Source organism: Diachasma alloeum, unplaced genomic scaffold, assembly GCF_001412515.2.
Source record: "Diachasma alloeum isolate Michigan unplaced genomic scaffold, Dall2.0 Dall_scaffold_00209, whole genome shotgun sequence".
Lineage (NCBI taxonomy): Eukaryota > Metazoa > Arthropoda > Insecta > Hymenoptera > Braconidae > Diachasma > Diachasma alloeum.
Window position 1 is genome coordinate 2,101,716 of NW_021680374.1, and position 16,352 is coordinate 2,118,067.

General features: G+C 38.4%; 4 protein-coding genes across 5 annotated transcripts in view; 2 read left to right on the forward strand and 2 right to left on the reverse strand.

Moving 5' to 3' along the window:
* LOC107036522 (hippocampus abundant transcript 1 protein) overlaps positions 1 to 2,532 on the reverse strand; it is a 12,014-nt gene extending 9,482 nt beyond the window's left edge. Inside the window, exon 1 of the mRNA XM_015254543.1 lies at positions 2,161 to 2,532. Coding sequence (XP_015110029.1) covers positions 2,161 to 2,286 — 126 coding nt within the window. The 5' untranslated portion in view covers positions 2,287 to 2,532. The remainder of the gene's footprint in view (positions 1 to 2,160) is intronic.
* Positions 2,533 to 2,762: 230 nt separating this feature from the next.
* On the forward strand, positions 2,763 to 6,965 carry LOC107036554 (phosphate carrier protein, mitochondrial). Its single transcript, XM_015254591.1, has 6 exons — positions 2,763 to 2,859; positions 2,994 to 3,152; positions 4,806 to 4,966; positions 5,260 to 5,496; positions 5,600 to 5,896; positions 6,267 to 6,965. The coding sequence occupies exons 2-6, from the start codon at positions 3,011 to 3,013 to the stop codon at positions 6,492 to 6,494; spliced, it is 1,065 nt and encodes a 354-aa protein (XP_015110077.1). The 5' UTR covers positions 2,763 to 2,859; positions 2,994 to 3,010; the 3' UTR covers positions 6,495 to 6,965.
* Positions 6,966 to 7,290: 325 nt separating this feature from the next.
* Positions 7,291 to 9,594, forward strand: LOC107036550 (nuclear transcription factor Y subunit B-4). Its single transcript, XM_015254586.2, has 2 exons — positions 7,291 to 7,477; positions 8,441 to 9,594. The coding sequence occupies exons 1-2, from the start codon at positions 7,363 to 7,365 to the stop codon at positions 8,980 to 8,982; spliced, it is 657 nt and encodes a 218-aa protein (XP_015110072.1). The 5' UTR covers positions 7,291 to 7,362; the 3' UTR covers positions 8,983 to 9,594.
* On the reverse strand, positions 9,521 to 16,302 carry LOC107036549. Of its 2 annotated transcripts, none has more exons than XM_015254584.1 (4): positions 15,607 to 16,302; positions 13,076 to 13,632; positions 10,803 to 10,952; positions 9,521 to 10,323 (listed from the first exon to the last, which is right to left on the reverse strand). In XM_015254584.1, exons 2-4 carry the CDS (start codon positions 13,496 to 13,498, stop codon positions 9,811 to 9,813), a joined length of 1,086 nt encoding a protein of 361 aa, XP_015110070.1. In that variant the 5' UTR covers positions 13,499 to 13,632; positions 15,607 to 16,302; the 3' UTR covers positions 9,521 to 9,810. The 2 variants fall into 2 exon arrangements, with proteins under 2 accessions (XP_015110070.1, XP_015110071.1); XM_015254585.1 differs by lacking the exon at positions 15,607 to 16,302 and adding an exon at positions 14,388 to 15,150.
* Positions 16,303 to 16,352: the final 50 nt, after the last annotated feature.

The window sequence follows — 16,352 nt, forward strand, 5'->3', positions numbered from 1 at the left end:
ATTTTCTGGGGGGAACGCGATCGTCGTGGACTTTGGTGGTTGAGGATCATTGGGGAATTGGCACTCGCTCTCATTGAATCAATTTGGATGTCATGATCGTGATGCTACGCAGTCTCCCCCCTCCCTCCACGTGACTCGCGATCGGATTTAATGGGGAATCTGGAGCCAGCGGCCCTTGATCGGTGACATAATGCGGTGGAGATAAGTCACAGCTGATGGGACTCGACGTCGCGGCGATGGCGGTGGAGAGGAGGTGCAGCATCATTCATCACGCTTAACAGCTGTTTATTTCGATGAGGATTTTTACTTTGGTTGGGGGATTAATTCTTTTTAGTTAGTTCCTGGTGGAATTTTTAATCAAACACTCTCTAATTTTTTATGGTGATATTGTAATGAAATTGGTTGATGTGAATTTTTTAGAATTTTTGGGTTGAATAATTATAGCGGAGAATTATTCAAATCAGATAATTTTGGGAACGGATTCAATTTCTTGTTTTTTTGGGGAATTAATTTGTTTCTTCGTCGGAATGCAACAGCGCTTTTAATTCAAAGATCGTACAGTAAAGTAATTGCAGAAGAATATAAAATTTTGTTGATTTTTTTGGAAATGATTCAAATTTTCATGAAATAAATTAATAATGAAATAATTAATGCAAAGAATATTCGTTAGAATCAATTGTTAGAATTTATTTTTACTGCATTGGAAAATAGCGAGGACATATTGGAGGAATGTCAGCGCAAACATGCGTCGCGAGAGTCAGAAAGACTGAAATATGGAATAAAAATTGATTTCCCATTCATTCATGTGAAATAATGGAAAACATTGAAGACATGACAGAGAAGTGGAGTCCATGTGGTGCAACGGGGTCAAGGTTACCAACATTACAGGGAAATAATAATAATTACGAGGAAAACCAATTTTTTTGATAAGATAAAAGTTGCCTGCTGAAATGATCGGACAGCCGACAGTAATTCAAGAACTCGTATTTTTCAGAAACTTAATTTCGATTTTCCACAGACTTATTCACAGAAATAATTGTAGAAAAGGTCTGCAACTTGAAAGTTCCCTCGACTGACGAAACATTTTAAGTTGATGTTTAGAATTTCGTATGTGATATTTGATATGTCGAAAGCGAAAGGGAATGGAATCTCAAACTTTTTTAAACGCAAAAAAAAATTATAATAAAATTCAATTCAAATTATCAGGGAAGAAAAAAATGATGAAAAAAATTGACTCCTTGCTGTCAAAGAACTGATAAACAATCGTTGAACGACAATTAAATGCCAATCAGCCGTCAAAAATGACAAAATACTAAATTTAAACTCAGCAACAGGAGCTGAAGATCCTCAAAATCAAATTCTCCCAAAAATATTAAGAAAAACAACAAAAATTATTGAATGTTTTCGTGATTATGGAATGTTTTCTTTAATTGTCTCTTTAGTAAATGAAGCGAAAGAGCTGGTAACCGCTTGCAAAACAGGGAAATTGTCCCATAAACGTGGAAATCCGCTATTTCTCAGAATAAAAAAAAACACGTTGTCCCAATAAAAAACCGTTTGCGTAAACTCAGAAAAATTACAAAAATACATTTAAAAAAATGAGAAGAAAAGAGACTAATGAAATCTTCATAGTTTAACGATGCATAAAAGTCACTCAGACGTCAAAAAATACAAAATACTAATTTTAAACTCTGCAACAGAAGCTGAACTCCTTCGAAATGAAATGCAAAGCCCTCTCCCCAAAAAAACAATGCGAAAAAATAAAGAATAATGGAATGAACGAAAGTGCTCAGACGTCAGCGGCAAAAAGCACCCCTTTGATAAGAAAACAATTAAAAAAAACACGATAAACAATAACAAAACAAGGCAATTGTCACATAAACGTGGAAACCTGTCATTCCCAAGAGTAAAAAAAAACATTGCACCGATAAACCACCGTGTGCTCGCAATGACCAGGTAGACAGATAAGAAGACCGATAAAAAGTCGCGGGTGCGATGTGGCACTGGAAATGAGTTCACGCATATTCCGCCCGGAAAAAAAAGCCCACGAGGAAAAAAAAATTAATCCCCAGCCCCTGGAAGCACTCAGAATAACCGAGGAAAGCCCAGGTTAGTGAACCTGGAACAATAGAGCGATTGAAAAACCAATGGAGAACTCACCGTGACTACCCCATCCTTGATGATGGTCTTCCTGCTTCTGATGATCATCCCAACGATTTTCTTCGACACCCTCGCAGGCATACTCACGCACTGGGCGCACAAGCTCTTACGTTTTTTAAGTTTCATTAATACTTCAATATCGTAACGAGAGAGTACGATCCATTTCTCGTATTTAAACTATTTTCAATAGTCCGTTCAATTTATTATTGGGAATAAATAAATTACAAAAAATGTTCTGTCACTTGTTGGGGGGTTTTGAGGGCTTTTTGATCATTTGATCGCCCTAAATGTCATTATTATTGGTGTTTGCACTGTTTTTTAACTATCAACTGCCACTAATCATCACTGAAGTGTGGGAGAACACGGGGAACAGCCGATGAGGTGGAGAACGTGGAGAAGGTGAATTTTTTGGAACTTCGGCGCTTGTTGAGAGATGTCGCCCATTTTTTTTTGTTCGCTCCGCCGCGACTTCCGATTGGTTGCTCGTCGGTTGGAGCCGCCAATGAGGGCCCTCGTGCCCTAGGGAATTTTCGCCGCCTCTGGGAACATTTGTTGGGGTTTTTCTGGGGATTAAGGGGACAGGTGAGTTCGTTGTCTCAGGGTTTTTTAGTTTGAGACTTTGGGATTAATCTTTCCGAGTTCTTCCTGCCACTTCCACTCCATTTCCACATCGCGGAGACGAGGGTCCATCAGCACCAGGTCTGAGATTTAGCGATTTATTAAATTTGTTGTAATTTAGGTCTAGTTTATTGAATTAGAAAAATTGGGCGAGGGGCTTTGGGGGTTGGAGACTTGGGGTGAGATTGGGAATTCATGGGGGTTTTATGCTGCAGGCCAAGTGTAACGGAAAATGTGGTCGTCAATGCTGGAAGCAGCCAAAATGAGCCCCTTCGCGGGGCCCTTCTCACAGGCCAAGTGCCAGGCTGTCAATGACGAGGAGAAGTCGTTGATTCCGAGCAGGAAAATTGGAGCTTTCAGTGTTGCTGAGGGAGGTGAGTTCATTCAACATTTTCCCGAATTTTTTCTGAGTGAAATGTCATACATTTTGCATGGTCGAGTGACTTAATCTTGTTAATCAGCCATTTTTTTGCAGTTTTCGATTTTTATGACAGAAATGTTGACTTATTCATTCAATACTTTGCCTCCAATGAAGAAATGATAATAATAATTCAATAATTTGTGTTATGTAAAACAGTCAGGGTTTATTCAAAGACGATTTGAGGGTTTTAATCTTGAAATTGAGGTGTTGAATTCAGAAATTCTGTTCTCATGTGCATGAGATCAACACAAAGTTTTATTCATATTTCTTCTTTTAGATATGACATTGCAACATTTCTGTTCAGTCCTCCAGTGAACTGAAATGTTGGAATTGAAACTGAAACGATTTTTCTGCTTCATCCCCAATTTTTTAAATAAATGAGAGAAATTTTTTCAGCATGAAAAGTTAACACTCGAACATTTGCACTTATTGTTGCTCTTTAATTATATAATCCTCGATGATACTAAGGGTTAGCTATGTATCTCGATGTCAGTGGAACGGCGCCCGCGCGGGTGTCATTGCGTAATGGCGACCATTTTGTTAAAGTATGAATCTATCAACCTTGAAGGAAAAATTGGAAAATGGAAAAAAACTACTGCATTCTGCATTGTTTTCCGAGTGCAGATTGTGTCATGACATTGTCGAATGACGGTTAATTGGAGCAGCTTTGGGAGTCAGGGACGCGTGGAAATATTCGAGGAAGCATTGACCTAGATCTTGAGCCGGTGGTAGAGGAATAGAATCTCGAGGCGTTTAGACAATCGATCAGCTGACCGGCCTTGATTCAGGGTTACCAATCTCACGTTCTGCCAAATGGATTTAAATAACTTCTGACAGAACTATTAATATATCAGTGCACTTACTCAATTGTTTGGGCCGAAGGATTTTTTTTGGTTCATTGTCAATCGATAATTGATGGAAAACAAATTATTAAAACGAATTTATTCTTGTATTCAGTATTTCAGTATTTTTCATTGTCATTTTTGAAGAAATGGAACAGGTGTTGCCTTTATTCCAGAAATCATTACTGATTAAATTTTTTTAATTTAACTGGATCGTTTTAAATCATTGCTTTGGTTGAAAATATTCGTTTAGTTTCGTTTTACCATCAATTAATTATTCGTGGTTCCTCATTTTGGTGAAAAGGAAAGGGCTGCAGTTACTCTGCAGACCAATGGAATAGCTGCAGTCCATATTTCCTCATCAAAATCGATGAACATTAGCAATTAAATGATTTTAAAATGAGAAAGTAATTTAAACTCAAAAAATGCATGTCTTCAAAGCATAACAGACACTGTGAGTGCCTTAATTCACTAATTCTCAACCAAAAAATGAGCATAAAAAGAAGAATTGAGGGATAACCGAACATGCTGTGCACGTCGTATTCTCCAGTGAATTGATTATTCGTATTCCCTCATTTTGATAAAGAGGAAAGGACTGCTGTTACTCTGCAGGGCCACAATGGAATAGCTGCAGCCCAGTTTCCTCATCGAAATCGAGTGAACATTAACTCTCAATTGATTCGAGAATGTGCCAGTGGCAACAGGTTCCGCCATCCCTTGAGAGGGCGAAAACGGGAATTAATGTGTGAAAATGAATTTTTCAGACAGCTGTGAATTCGGATCTAACCACTACTTTTTACTATGCGGTCTTGGTGGTATTCTGTCGTGTGGGTTGACCCATACGATGGTGACACCCCTTGACTTGGTGAAATGTCGTATTCAGGTTGATCCCGCCAAGTACAAGTCCGTTGTCACCGGATTCAGGGTAATGTGTCTTTCTTTTTCATATCTACATCCTTTGAGTTTATTCATTTAATTGACAAACAATGAGAATTGTTAAATTCAGTTGAATTATTCACTAAAAATTAGTGAACATCATGAAAATTCTGGATAATATGATCTTAAATGATCAATTAATTGAAAATTCATCGCAATTTGGCACTTAATGCCACTCTTCCTTTTTTTTTAACGGTCTAGCAAAAACGTAGAAATTTCAAGTTAAAAAAAATTGAAAAATTATCAATTTGCAAGGGGGAAATGTAAAATATTACTGAACAGGTGACGCTTGCTGAGGATGGAATGAAGGGTTTGGCCAGGGGCTGGGCTCCCACCTTCTTCGGATATTCCATGCAGGGAATGTTCAAGTTCGGTCTCTACGAGGTCTTCAAGGTTTACTATGCCAATTTGATCGGTGAGGAGATGTCCTACGAGTACAGGACGAGCTTGTACCTGGCAGCATCAGCATCTGCTGAATTCTTCGCTGACATTGCTCTTTCACCTATGGAAGCTGCCAAGGTAGAGTTAAATTCCCATTTTAGAATGAGATAAATAGATTTATTTCCACCGGAAATTGATCTCTTTCAATTTAATCTCTTCATTCTTCATTTGGCGACTGCAGGTTCGCATCCAGACGATGCCTGGCTTCGCCAACACCCTCAGGGAGGCACTCCCCAAGATGTACGAGGGAGAGGGTCTCGGTGGCTTCTACAAGAGTCTTGTGCCCCTCTGGCTTCGTCAAATCCCGTACACCATGATGAAGTTCGCTTGCTTCGAGCGGACCCTTGAGCTTCTCTACAAGTACGTCGTACCCAAGCCACGTGAGTCCTGCAGCAAGGGCGAACAGCTCGTCGTCACCTTCGCTGCTGGGTACATCGCTGGTGTGTTCTGTGCCATCGTCTCTCATCCCGCTGATTCCGTAAGTTATTTCTTAGGGATTATGTTCCCTTCATACTTTTTATTTAAATTTCCATCTTAATGCGTTCATTATTGAGACAGTTCCAAACGTTAATGTTTTGTTAATTGTTCCATTATCTCAACGAGTTGTTTTAGAACAAAATGCCAGGAGAATTTCTCATTTTATTTTTCTGAAAAAAGATCTTTTGATGTTTCTTTTTAAATACGGTAAATCATTTTTTTAATTCGTTCGATCTTTTTGATCTGGGAGAAAAACGTCAGGAGAAATTTTCATAAAGATGATTATAAAGATAATTAATGTCAGTTATAACGTTTTATCATTTCATTATTGAATTCAGAGATTAAGAAAAAATTCTTTGGTGCTCCTTCAGGTCGTTTCCAAGCTCAACCAAGAGAAAGGAGCATCTGCAGGTCAGGTCCTCAAGAAACTAGGTTTCGCCGGTGTCTGGAAGGGTCTTGCTCCCAGGATCGTGATGATTGGTACTCTGACAGCAGCCCAATGGTTCATCTACGACGCAGTCAAGGTCTACCTCCGTATGCCACGACCACCACCACCAGAGATGCCCGAGTCTCTCAAGAAGAAGTACGGGCTCGCCTAAGGAACCCAATCTCCAGGCGCGGTTGTATCCAACGCCGCATAGACAATGAATAAAGGAAAATTGAGAAAATGAAGAACAAAAAAATGGAAAAAAAACATTAGAAAAATTTCACATCTTATAAAATCCTTCCTCGGGGAATTCACTCGCCTAGATAGTTACGATTAACGAATCTTCATTAAGTGCTCAGTATTCTTAATTTCAATAAAAATTTCACCCTATTTCCCGTTTTTTTGGGGATTCAATGACAATTGCGAGTCACACTGCCGCGTTTGAAAAATTGAGGATTTTGCATTGGCTGAGATGTTTCAGTTTTTATTTTTTATCCGATTGAGACGTTCAGTTGCATTAACATGTTCCGCAGGTTGAGATTGTCATTTTGGGTTCTGTATATTGAATATTGCGTAGATATTCAATCCGTTGTTCTGTACATAGGGTGTTCAGTGAATAAAAGTGGATACGATTGCTCCATAACGATTAGTTTATTTATTTCATTCATTCAGAAGTTTTTCATTGAGGATTTTTCAATTGGAAACTCGATATGTCTAGGGATTTTTTTGTTGCAGCAGCGCTTGCAGCTGAGTTCACTCACGAGGCAGATGCCCAGTGTCTTTTACATCCAATAAAATCCGCATATGATTAATCGATAGAATTTCATATCAATTAGTTCTACTTCTAATTCGTTGATAATAATTTCTAATCGATGATTTTTTAATTGGCAATTTGCTGCTTGTCATTTTAAATTTCTGGGAATATCTAGGGATTTTATTTTTGGGGTAGCACTTGGAGCAGGGTTCAGACACTAGGCGAATGCCTAACAGCAACAGAAAACAAAGCTCCAACAGTAATTTATCAGTAAATCGAGTAAATAATGGAAAACAGTGGTGAAAGTGGTGATGACGGTGGACCCCAGGGTGCAACGAGCTACTTCACTTCCGGAGGGGTTTCTGGGAATTATATCGGGGTGCAGTCTGATGATCTAGAAGGTAAGAACCCGTTCGTCCGAGACGTCACAGATAATGACATGAAACAATGTCAAAATAATATTGTTTTCTGCATTGACTTGGTTGAGAATGCAGTTCCTCTTGAATGAACCACATTAAAATTCGTTTCTACTTGTCATATTGAATGTGGCTATTGGAGTGGACCACTCATCAACGAATCAGATGTTAGATGATGGTTAGAATGCCAAAATGGCGCGAAATATTTTGAATGTATGAAGATTTTCAGATGCGGAATTAAAGTTGATTTTTAAGAATTTTTTATAATTAACGCATACAAAAATTGGAGTAAGTTACCAAAACAGTATTGCCCATTTTTTTGTCAATGTCAGGAGAATAAAATCATAGAGAATAGTTCAATACTTTGAAATATAAAATTCCTTTTTAAATTCATTTATGACAAGATGCATAAGAAGGGAATTGTCAGCTACATTTTCAATATTTTATTTTTCTGTCGAAAAATTCCCATGGCACGGAGAAAAAAATCCAGGAAAAACGACGACAAAATGTAAAAGTGCAAAGCTCTCTCGAGAATTTCTAAGTAAAAACTTTACGAATCGAAACGAAATTTTCATCACGCTGTGACGAAAAGCGAACTTTTCGGCACGCTCCGCGTGCCTAAAAGTCTAATTTCCGCCACATTGTGATGAAAAATATTGTTCGTAACTCGTGAAAAAATGTTTTTTAGCTCGTGGGATTATATCACTCGCCTTCGGCTCGTGATATAAACCTCCTACTCGCCAAAAAACACTTTTTTGCACTCGTTATGAAATATACTATTTTACCTCATTTCCATAATATTTCTTAAAAATTTTTCTCCGTATGAAAGCCCCATTTCTCCTCAAAATCTCATAATTTCCTCTGCACAAACCTCCAAAAGCCGTATTAAAACAAAGAAACAAATTGAAAAACGCCCACGACTCCCCCTAAGAGTAAAAACCTCCCCAGATGATCCGGAAAACACAGACGACTCGAACCACGGAGGAGACCCCCTGCACGGTGGAGGCAGTGGTGGTGCCGCGGGTCCCCTCCGAGAGCAGGACCGCTTCCTCCCGATCGCGAATGTCGCAAAAATAATGAAAAGAGCGATCCCCGAGGCCGGGAAAATCGCCAAAGAGGCCAGGGAATGCGTGCAGGAGTGCGTATCCGAGTTCATCTCGTTCATAACATCAGAAGCGTCTGACAGGTGTCACATGGAGAAGCGAAAAACGATAAACGGGGAGGACATTCTCTTCGCGATGACCACCCTCGGCTTCGACAACTACGTCGAGCCCCTGAAGATGTACCTTCAGAAGTACAGAGAAGCGACGAAGGGGGACCAGACACCCCCGTGTCTCACAGGCCAAAGTGCCAATGGAAAGACTGAACCACCGAGCACAATTTACGAGGAACAGCTGTACGCATTATCCGGGTCAAATGCAACGACCTCCGACTCACCAGTGATCTACAGCTATTCCTCGGGCGATCAGATGCAATTCCAACTGTCCTGATCCTCCGATGACTCCAAGGACGAGGAGTGGACGTGTCTCGAGGAGTGAACACCACTCTGGACGCAATAGTTCAATTGATTAAATTTTTTTAATCGCTTAAAATTGCGGAATCAGTGGAATTCATAAATATCCGTCTATACAATATAAATATTATGACGAGAGATCGGCACTAATACTATTTTCACCGATATTTGCACCGCAAGTGGGTATTTCTAAATATGTTTCATTATATTGTGAATGAATATTGAGAAATTCACATTTTTTAAAGACGCTATCAATGAGTAATAATTGAAAATAAAAAAATGTCGTTTATCCAATCAGGAATTTTGTAGCGTTATTGATTGAAAAATTATTTGTTTCATTTTTTATTTTCATTTCTCATCAGTATCGCAATGAAAAACAATCGTAACTCGATTTTTTTCGTTAACCATTGACATTGTAATGAAATGTTAATAATGGAAATGATTTTCCTGCCGATCTCTGGTCGCGATGGTATAGTAATCCTTAGGCGTGTTTTTTGTAATGAACATTCGACATGTAGAAAAAATTAGCCGATCCTTTATTGTAATTCCATTAAAGCACTAAAATTCATAATAAACTATTCTAAACGTTTGTTTTTCTCTCAACATTTCCTCTCTCGTCGCAACCTTTATCGTGTCGAGGTGAAATTTCGATACGAAGCAGCCACTTAAGTGTGGGGGGCAAAACCGGCAGTAGTTTATTTATTCATTTATTTAACGACTCTTGTCAATCGTGATGATTTTTCTTCTTTAGAGGTAAAAAATTGTTTGTCATCACAAAAAGAAGAATTAACGGAAAATAATGTTATCACTCTGGCAATTGGGCGGGGGAGAGCAGTAGTTCGTGAGCTTTGACTGGAGCCGAATGGGATGATGATGCTGTTGCTGCACCAGCTATTGTTCTAGTTGGTTTAGTTACAGTTGTCATTGTTTGTTGACTCGTTTGTGGTAGCAGTGTTGTTGCTGTTGGCTCTAATTTTTTCATTTTATCCTTGTCAACGATAACAACACGACATGGTGTCCATCTACAGTCACCACAGCAACGACACAAACATATGCACAGTAGAACACGAAGGAGACAGCACAGGAGACCAGCGCAGAGGAGGGTTGGTCCAACGAGTCGAAGTTCGGGACTGAGGAAGCCTTTTTCACCGGTTCCCACGAACGATATTACCAGACCCAGGGCTGTTGTACCCAGGCCAGCGTATAAAACTGTGTTGAAGGCGGCATTCACCTCACCACGACGACGATTTGTCAGGCTACTTCCATCCTCGTCGTCGTCCTCGCCACTACTTCCGTAACAATAACTTGCGTCTCGTATCTGGTGAGAAATAACATATTTTTGAATTTTTCATTTCATATTTTTTATTTTTTTCATCTTTTAAAAATTAATGAAGGAAGAATGGACAGGTTTTTGTTCTTTTTTTTATGGTGAATTATATTATCTTGAATTTTTTTTTAATGGAAATTCTTGGGAGTCGATGTTCCCAGTTTTTCATTTATGAATGCAATAAAAATGAATAGCTTTTTGTTTTTTAATGATGAAAAGGATGAAATAAAAATGGACAGATTTTTGTTCTAGTTTTTATGGTGAATCATATTCTCTTGAATTTTTTTTTAATGGAAAAATCTTGGGAATAAATTTTCCCAGTTTTGTCATTTATGAATGGAATAAAAATATGTAGATTTTTGTTTTTTTTAACTAATGAGTCATATTCTCTTGATTTTTAAAAATAAAAATTCTCGAAAATAGATTTTCAATTATTACAACAGATAACTATTAATGAAAAAACAATTCACCCTGTTTCTCTTCATCCACCTCCTATGCGCTTCGCATTGTTTAGTCTTGTACCCATCACGCGAGCCGTGTGGCGACGCCGGAGACAGAGGAAGCGGCGATGGTCTGCTGCAGCCTTGCCAAGCCGCTTTCCCTGGTCCCTGGCCTCCGCACTGCAACATTCAACCATCCATCAGCCCCCTCTCCGTAACCCAGGCCCATCCAATAAATTCGTAATTACGGAAATAAACGATAACGTCTAAACCCGTCAATTCTACCTCTAAATCAACCCTCCAATGCTTCGGTTTACTATTTTCCAATCTAATGAGTAAAATAACTTCAACAATTTATTACAGTTCAAATGGATGATTCCAAGGTTTTATTAGTGAACAATGTCATCTACGTACCTCATTACTCATGTCTAATGTCTTTAGTCACCCTCAATCAGGGCTATTTACCTCATATTTTTTAATTTTTTTATTTCGCTTAGTTCTACGTTCTAAGAGCATTACTTTCTTCAATTTTACCCAAACATTATTTCTCTGTCAATCTCTTCCTCGTTATTTACTCACCCCGTAAGCGTATGATCTCGGGGGATAACGTGGTAGCGGTGGTATGAGCCTTGTAGCCAAGTTCGATGGCAACTCCCTAAAGTTCACCGTTTTACCACCCCTCAAACGCTGCTTCTCCCGTCTAATTAATAATGCAGCCTGCATTCTGCTCATTCATTTACTCTGATCATTGATTAAATATCTTTTCTCTCTCTTTAGACAACAAATTTTGATTCTTTTGATATGCAATTCCCCGTTTTTTTTATCACTGTGTTCCACTTTCTTGAAAAATAAAAGAGATTCTTTTTCACAGTTTGCAATTTAGGACGGGAATCCCTAGTTTTTTTTTGTTCTTTTCCGCCGTTTTGGGTCTTTGAGGCCTTCTCAATGGACATGGTGGAGTGATCGAGAAGACGAGAAAGATCCAATCCGCTCTATATGCCACCAGACAGCCAATTAATATGTTTTAATCGTCATCCTCGTGTGCACGTGAATTTATTAATTAAACGTGCCTTTAGAGTGCAGTGCATCAAGGGGTGAAAACGGGCGGTTTTGTTGAAAAATTATCTAATAGTCATTATTAAACTACGGTTCTTTACCCTAGCTAGGAGTACCTAATCCCTAATAGAAGAAGAGTTCATTAATTTCTGTGCAGTAGGAAGAATGCTCGCGGCTATTTTTGTTTATTTTATTTTATTTTTTCAGAAAAAGAAGTAGATCTGTTTCAGCTTTTTTACAAACCTGAGATTATCTCCAAACATCTTTCCAACATTATAAACTGAAATTGTCTTTCACGTGATTCTCTCGTTTTGAAATAATCGCCGGTTAGTCTTCTTGAAGAGTGGGGGAAACTGACCAGTAGATGAACACATTTTGTGGTCTTTGCGATTTAAAGTGGATGAATTGATAACAATGGGCGGAATGATCAGTCGTTCATCTATTGGAGAGATCACCCACGGGAAGAAATGAAAGTGAATTAAAATGAGGAGTTACAGCTTCATTCAGAAGAATTTCATTGCAATTCATGAAAACTGAAATCTTCTTCGTCAACATCATTAATTTCTCATTTGGGATATTTTCGATGAACAATCAAGCAAGATTTTTTTTATTGTTTTGTTTTTCCTGAATGAAAAATATCCTGATGGCGCAGGAAATAATTATCTTCTGTTCTCTTCATTTTGTTAATTAATTGGGGTTTTGGGTAGTGGAGGCATATTTTTTTGCCGTGAATAATGAAAAATTGATGGGCTATAGGCGATTGACAATGTCTGTTTTTCAATTTTTCATGATTTTTTAAAATAAAAATTACGTATAATACGTAAAAATTTCATAGTTTGTCTGCACTTCTTTTTTATAGAAATATCCAATAGAAAATATCCTACAGAAATTTCTCGACTCAAATTTTCCAAGATTTATTATTTGATTCCTTTAACGAAAGAGAGACTTTTAATTCCCATAGAAATGTCTCAATAGAAAAAGTTGTATAGAAAAATGAAGTTCTCCTGTGTCTTTCTATGAAGTAATTTTCTATTGGACGTTATCTTTCCACAAACAAATCGAATTCCCAATAAAAGTCCATAAAACTTCCTCTCAAATTTGCTAGTTTTTAAACTAAAATTTTTTCGTGCACCTTCGTGTTGACGAAGAAGAATCCTGAATGATCCATCCACTAATAAACTGAAAAATCCACAGAAAACGTCAATCATCCGTCCGTTAAATGAAAATATAATTAGTTTAATACCCACCTGTAGCTCAGAAGGTGATGGTGACCTGAGATCGAGAAACGAGGGCGGCGGAAAGGGAAAATTGCTAGACTTGAGTGGAAGCGTTACGGAGTTTTGTGATTCCAGTGATAGCGGTGGCGGTGATATAGGAAATATCGGTGATACAGGCGGTGCCAAACGATTTGGTGTTAATTTATCATTTCTCCTACGACGATTATGCCCATGAGCATGATTGCAGTGCGACGAGTGGTACGGACTCGATGTCTGTGCTTGTGGCTGTGGTGCTAAGTGCGTACGGGATGGCTTGGTCACTTGAGGTCCAGTTATTATCGCCGTTGGTTTCTTCACTCCAGTCGTGTGGGTCGCCTCCAACCGCTTGTTCAACTGCAGGCGCTTCTGATTGCGGCGTTTTGCTATGCTCGCACCACCCGCCGCCGCATACATTTTTTTATAATTTTTTACTCTCCTTCTGGTGGAATTGGTTTTGTGGCCTCAAAGAGTCTAGGCTCTTCCCGCTTTAACGCCGCCGGGACAGGCGACTCACCGTTAAGAGTAAAGCTCGTTCATTTCTCTTCATTCTGGAAAATTCGATCGTTCAAAAATGCTCGAGGTGACGATTTAGTGGAGAATCTCTGGTCTTTGGAAATTAGTTTCTCGGTGGCTGGGTGATTTTAGGGGGAAATGGTTGCACTAGGTTTCAGTTTCAATGCAACGAGGTAATTTGGAATTTATTCAGAGAAAAATTTACCGTTTTTTGGGAGTATTTTTGACGGGAGACTACTGAGTTTTAAAAGCCGCGGGTGTTGGAGTGAGATTTCTCGCGCATTGAAGATCCATTATTTATGTCTGAGAACAAATAATTAGGGCAAAAAAATAATTGTTTATTGCTCGTTTGCTCTGCAGACGCTAAAAATATTTTAAAATAGGTCTTTTTTTCATTTTTGAAAAAATCTGTGCACCAACAGCTACGAATTAATTTTTTGATATTCGACTCCTACCCAGCTAATTTCGATTTGTTTAATACAAAAATTTGAAAAATTTAAAAATTTTAAAAGTAAGCAGAAAAGTTATCCTTAATATATGTAAAATATATTCTCGATTCTTTCAGAAACATTTTTCGGCCTATTTTACATAAACGATGCAATTTTTTATTAAAAAAAATTAAATTAGCTGTGTAGGAGTTGAAAAAAAAAAAATTCGTAATTGTTTTGCACAAATTATTCGTTTTTCGACATTTTAAAAGTACAAAAAAATTAATTTCCTGGAATCTCCAGCACTCTCCTCAATGAAAAAAATATTACTCCCGTGTGCAACCATTTCCAGGTAAAATTACCGAATTATTTGTGTTCCTACTGACGGGTGTAAGCAGTAAAAAGCATCCTAAAGCGTTTAACTACATCTACCAACAACATATTTCTTCCAACTGACTATAATAGTAGACTAATTTACTCAAATGTTAACAAAAATATTTATAACAAAGGAAAACGGGGGTTTTATCGACGTTTCTTGGTGGTGGTCGATTATTGCGAAAGGGTCAAGTGCTTTCAGCACGAAACACCAAAGGGGGAAATTCTCGGTCTCTCTTTTTTTTCCCTCTCTAGCTTTTTTCCACTCTTATTTACAAATACGGTCAATGCGGACGAAGCGATAGCAGGCACATATAATGTGGGCACAGAAGGGCTCATTTCTGCGTTATGGAGTAGGTCGAAGGGGATATTGCGAATGGGGTACGGTTTGGTGATGTATGGGGTAATCGAGCGGAATTAAATGCAGGTCAGTGGGTGAAAAAGCAAAGGTTTAAGCTCGGGATCACTCTAGTTACTCGGCTCTAATTTATCTTCTCTACGCTCTAGTTTAGTTCAAATGGTTTAACATTTTTTTTTCGTGACTGCTGTGATTGGTGAGGCCTTTCGTTTGCATAGATTTAATTTTAGGCTGACTGGTGGTTCTTCTCATTATAATGCCAATATTGGGAGCATTTGGAGATTTTTTGGGGCGGGATAAGCAGCAAGATTAGCGGGGATTTCACACTGACACGCGGCTATGAATTTTGTCGCGAGAAAAAATGACCGAAAATTTGAAATTCCAGGTTGAAAAATTTCGAAAAAATCGATTCATCATTTTTGGTTGACGTGTTTTTGAAAAAAAAATACGGACGGAAAAATTTCATAGATAAACTATTTCTATTGAACTTTGTATTAGTTTTTGGTGGTTTTTTTCTTCAATAGGAATTTTTAATAAAATATTCTATTGAGATATTTTGTGTGGAAATTCCTGGGCTTGAATTTCCCAATTTTTTGTTTAATTCTTTCAATGAAGAAATTATGGAGAGTTGATGTCGAGGAATTTCCACAGAAAATGTCTCAGTAGAAAAATTAGCAATTGACATTTTTCAAAGCGAATTCAACAGTAAAATGGGTGAAAAACTAATACAATTATCAATAAAAATTGAATAGAATGGGCTAACCAAATCGCTGCGTTTTTCTCTGAAATTATTTCGCTCGTGAACGAATAACTTATTCATTTCTTAAATAAATTAATAAACTACACACCGTCCCCTCCACCCGATAATCCTCAAATCGTCATGTGAAATTCCGTAAAATTCCTTTATCAATAATGAAAAAATATCAACAATCTATTAAATTCAATGCACGCAGTTGTTCAAGTGACGCGTGCGTGTTTCTGGTTCTCCAATGGAACCGCTGTGGAATGAGTAGGCCCCGCCGACAAGAACCATCGTATCCCAGTTATTAACTACAACATTGTTGATTCGGTAATTGAAAGGAGTGGATTTGTTATTCGTTAAATATCGCTGGCACGCCCGTCCCCCCTTGTGCGCCGGGTGTCCTGGGGACGGCCTCGCTCAACGAGACCCGGATGTACTTCCATCGGAGATTATTTCCCTTTTTCTCAAATTCACTTAAACTCTGTCCGCCCAATTTAACTCATCAAAATCCGATAAACTGTTTAGTTTATTTTATGGATTATCACTCAACACGACAATCGCGCAAACTGCGATGCGCGCCCATGGGTATTTCTCCTTTCGACGCATCGATGATGATAAAAAATATAGTCTTCACAGTAGCGCAATGTCCCCTTGTTAATGAGAAAATTTATAATTCAGCCAATTTTCGGGGGAATTTTTTTTCTAGTTTTCACTGATTCGCTCGAGCTACGATCACTGGTACTTCTGTCCCGATTTCGTCCACGCTATCCTCGCTTATCAACCCCCTTCCCTTTGTACCTCACGTTTCTCGGTCATCCGTGACTAGGCTAGGACACCCCACCCTTAAAATCC

Excerpts from the sequence above, each read along its gene's own strand:
- LOC107036550 (XM_015254586.2), top strand. The coding sequence starts at position 7,363 with ATGGAAAACAGTGGTGAAAGTGGTGATGACGGTGGACCCCAGGGTGCA. Across the intron at positions 7,478-8,440 it reads GCAGTCTGATGATCTAGAAG|ATGATCCGGAAAACACAGAC; the intron begins GTAAGAACCCGT and ends AAACCTCCCCAG.
- LOC107036549 (XM_015254584.1), bottom strand. The coding sequence starts at position 13,498 with ATGTATGCGGCGGCGGGTGGTGCGAGCATAGCAAAACGCCGCAATCAG. Across the intron at positions 10,953-13,075 it reads CATCACCTTCTGAGCTACAG|TGCGGAGGCCAGGGACCAGG; the intron begins GTGGGTATTAAA and ends TGAATGTTGCAG. Across the intron at positions 10,324-10,802 it reads GGTGGATGAAGAGAAACAGG|ATACGAGACGCAAGTTATTG; the intron begins GTGAATTGTTTT and ends ATTTCTCACCAG.
- LOC107036554 (XM_015254591.1), top strand. The coding sequence starts at position 3,011 with ATGTGGTCGTCAATGCTGGAAGCAGCCAAAATGAGCCCCTTCGCGGGG. Across the intron at positions 4,967-5,259 it reads CCGTTGTCACCGGATTCAGG|GTGACGCTTGCTGAGGATGG; the intron begins GTAATGTGTCTT and ends ATTACTGAACAG. Across the intron at positions 5,897-6,266 it reads TCTCTCATCCCGCTGATTCC|GTCGTTTCCAAGCTCAACCA; the intron begins GTAAGTTATTTC and ends GTGCTCCTTCAG.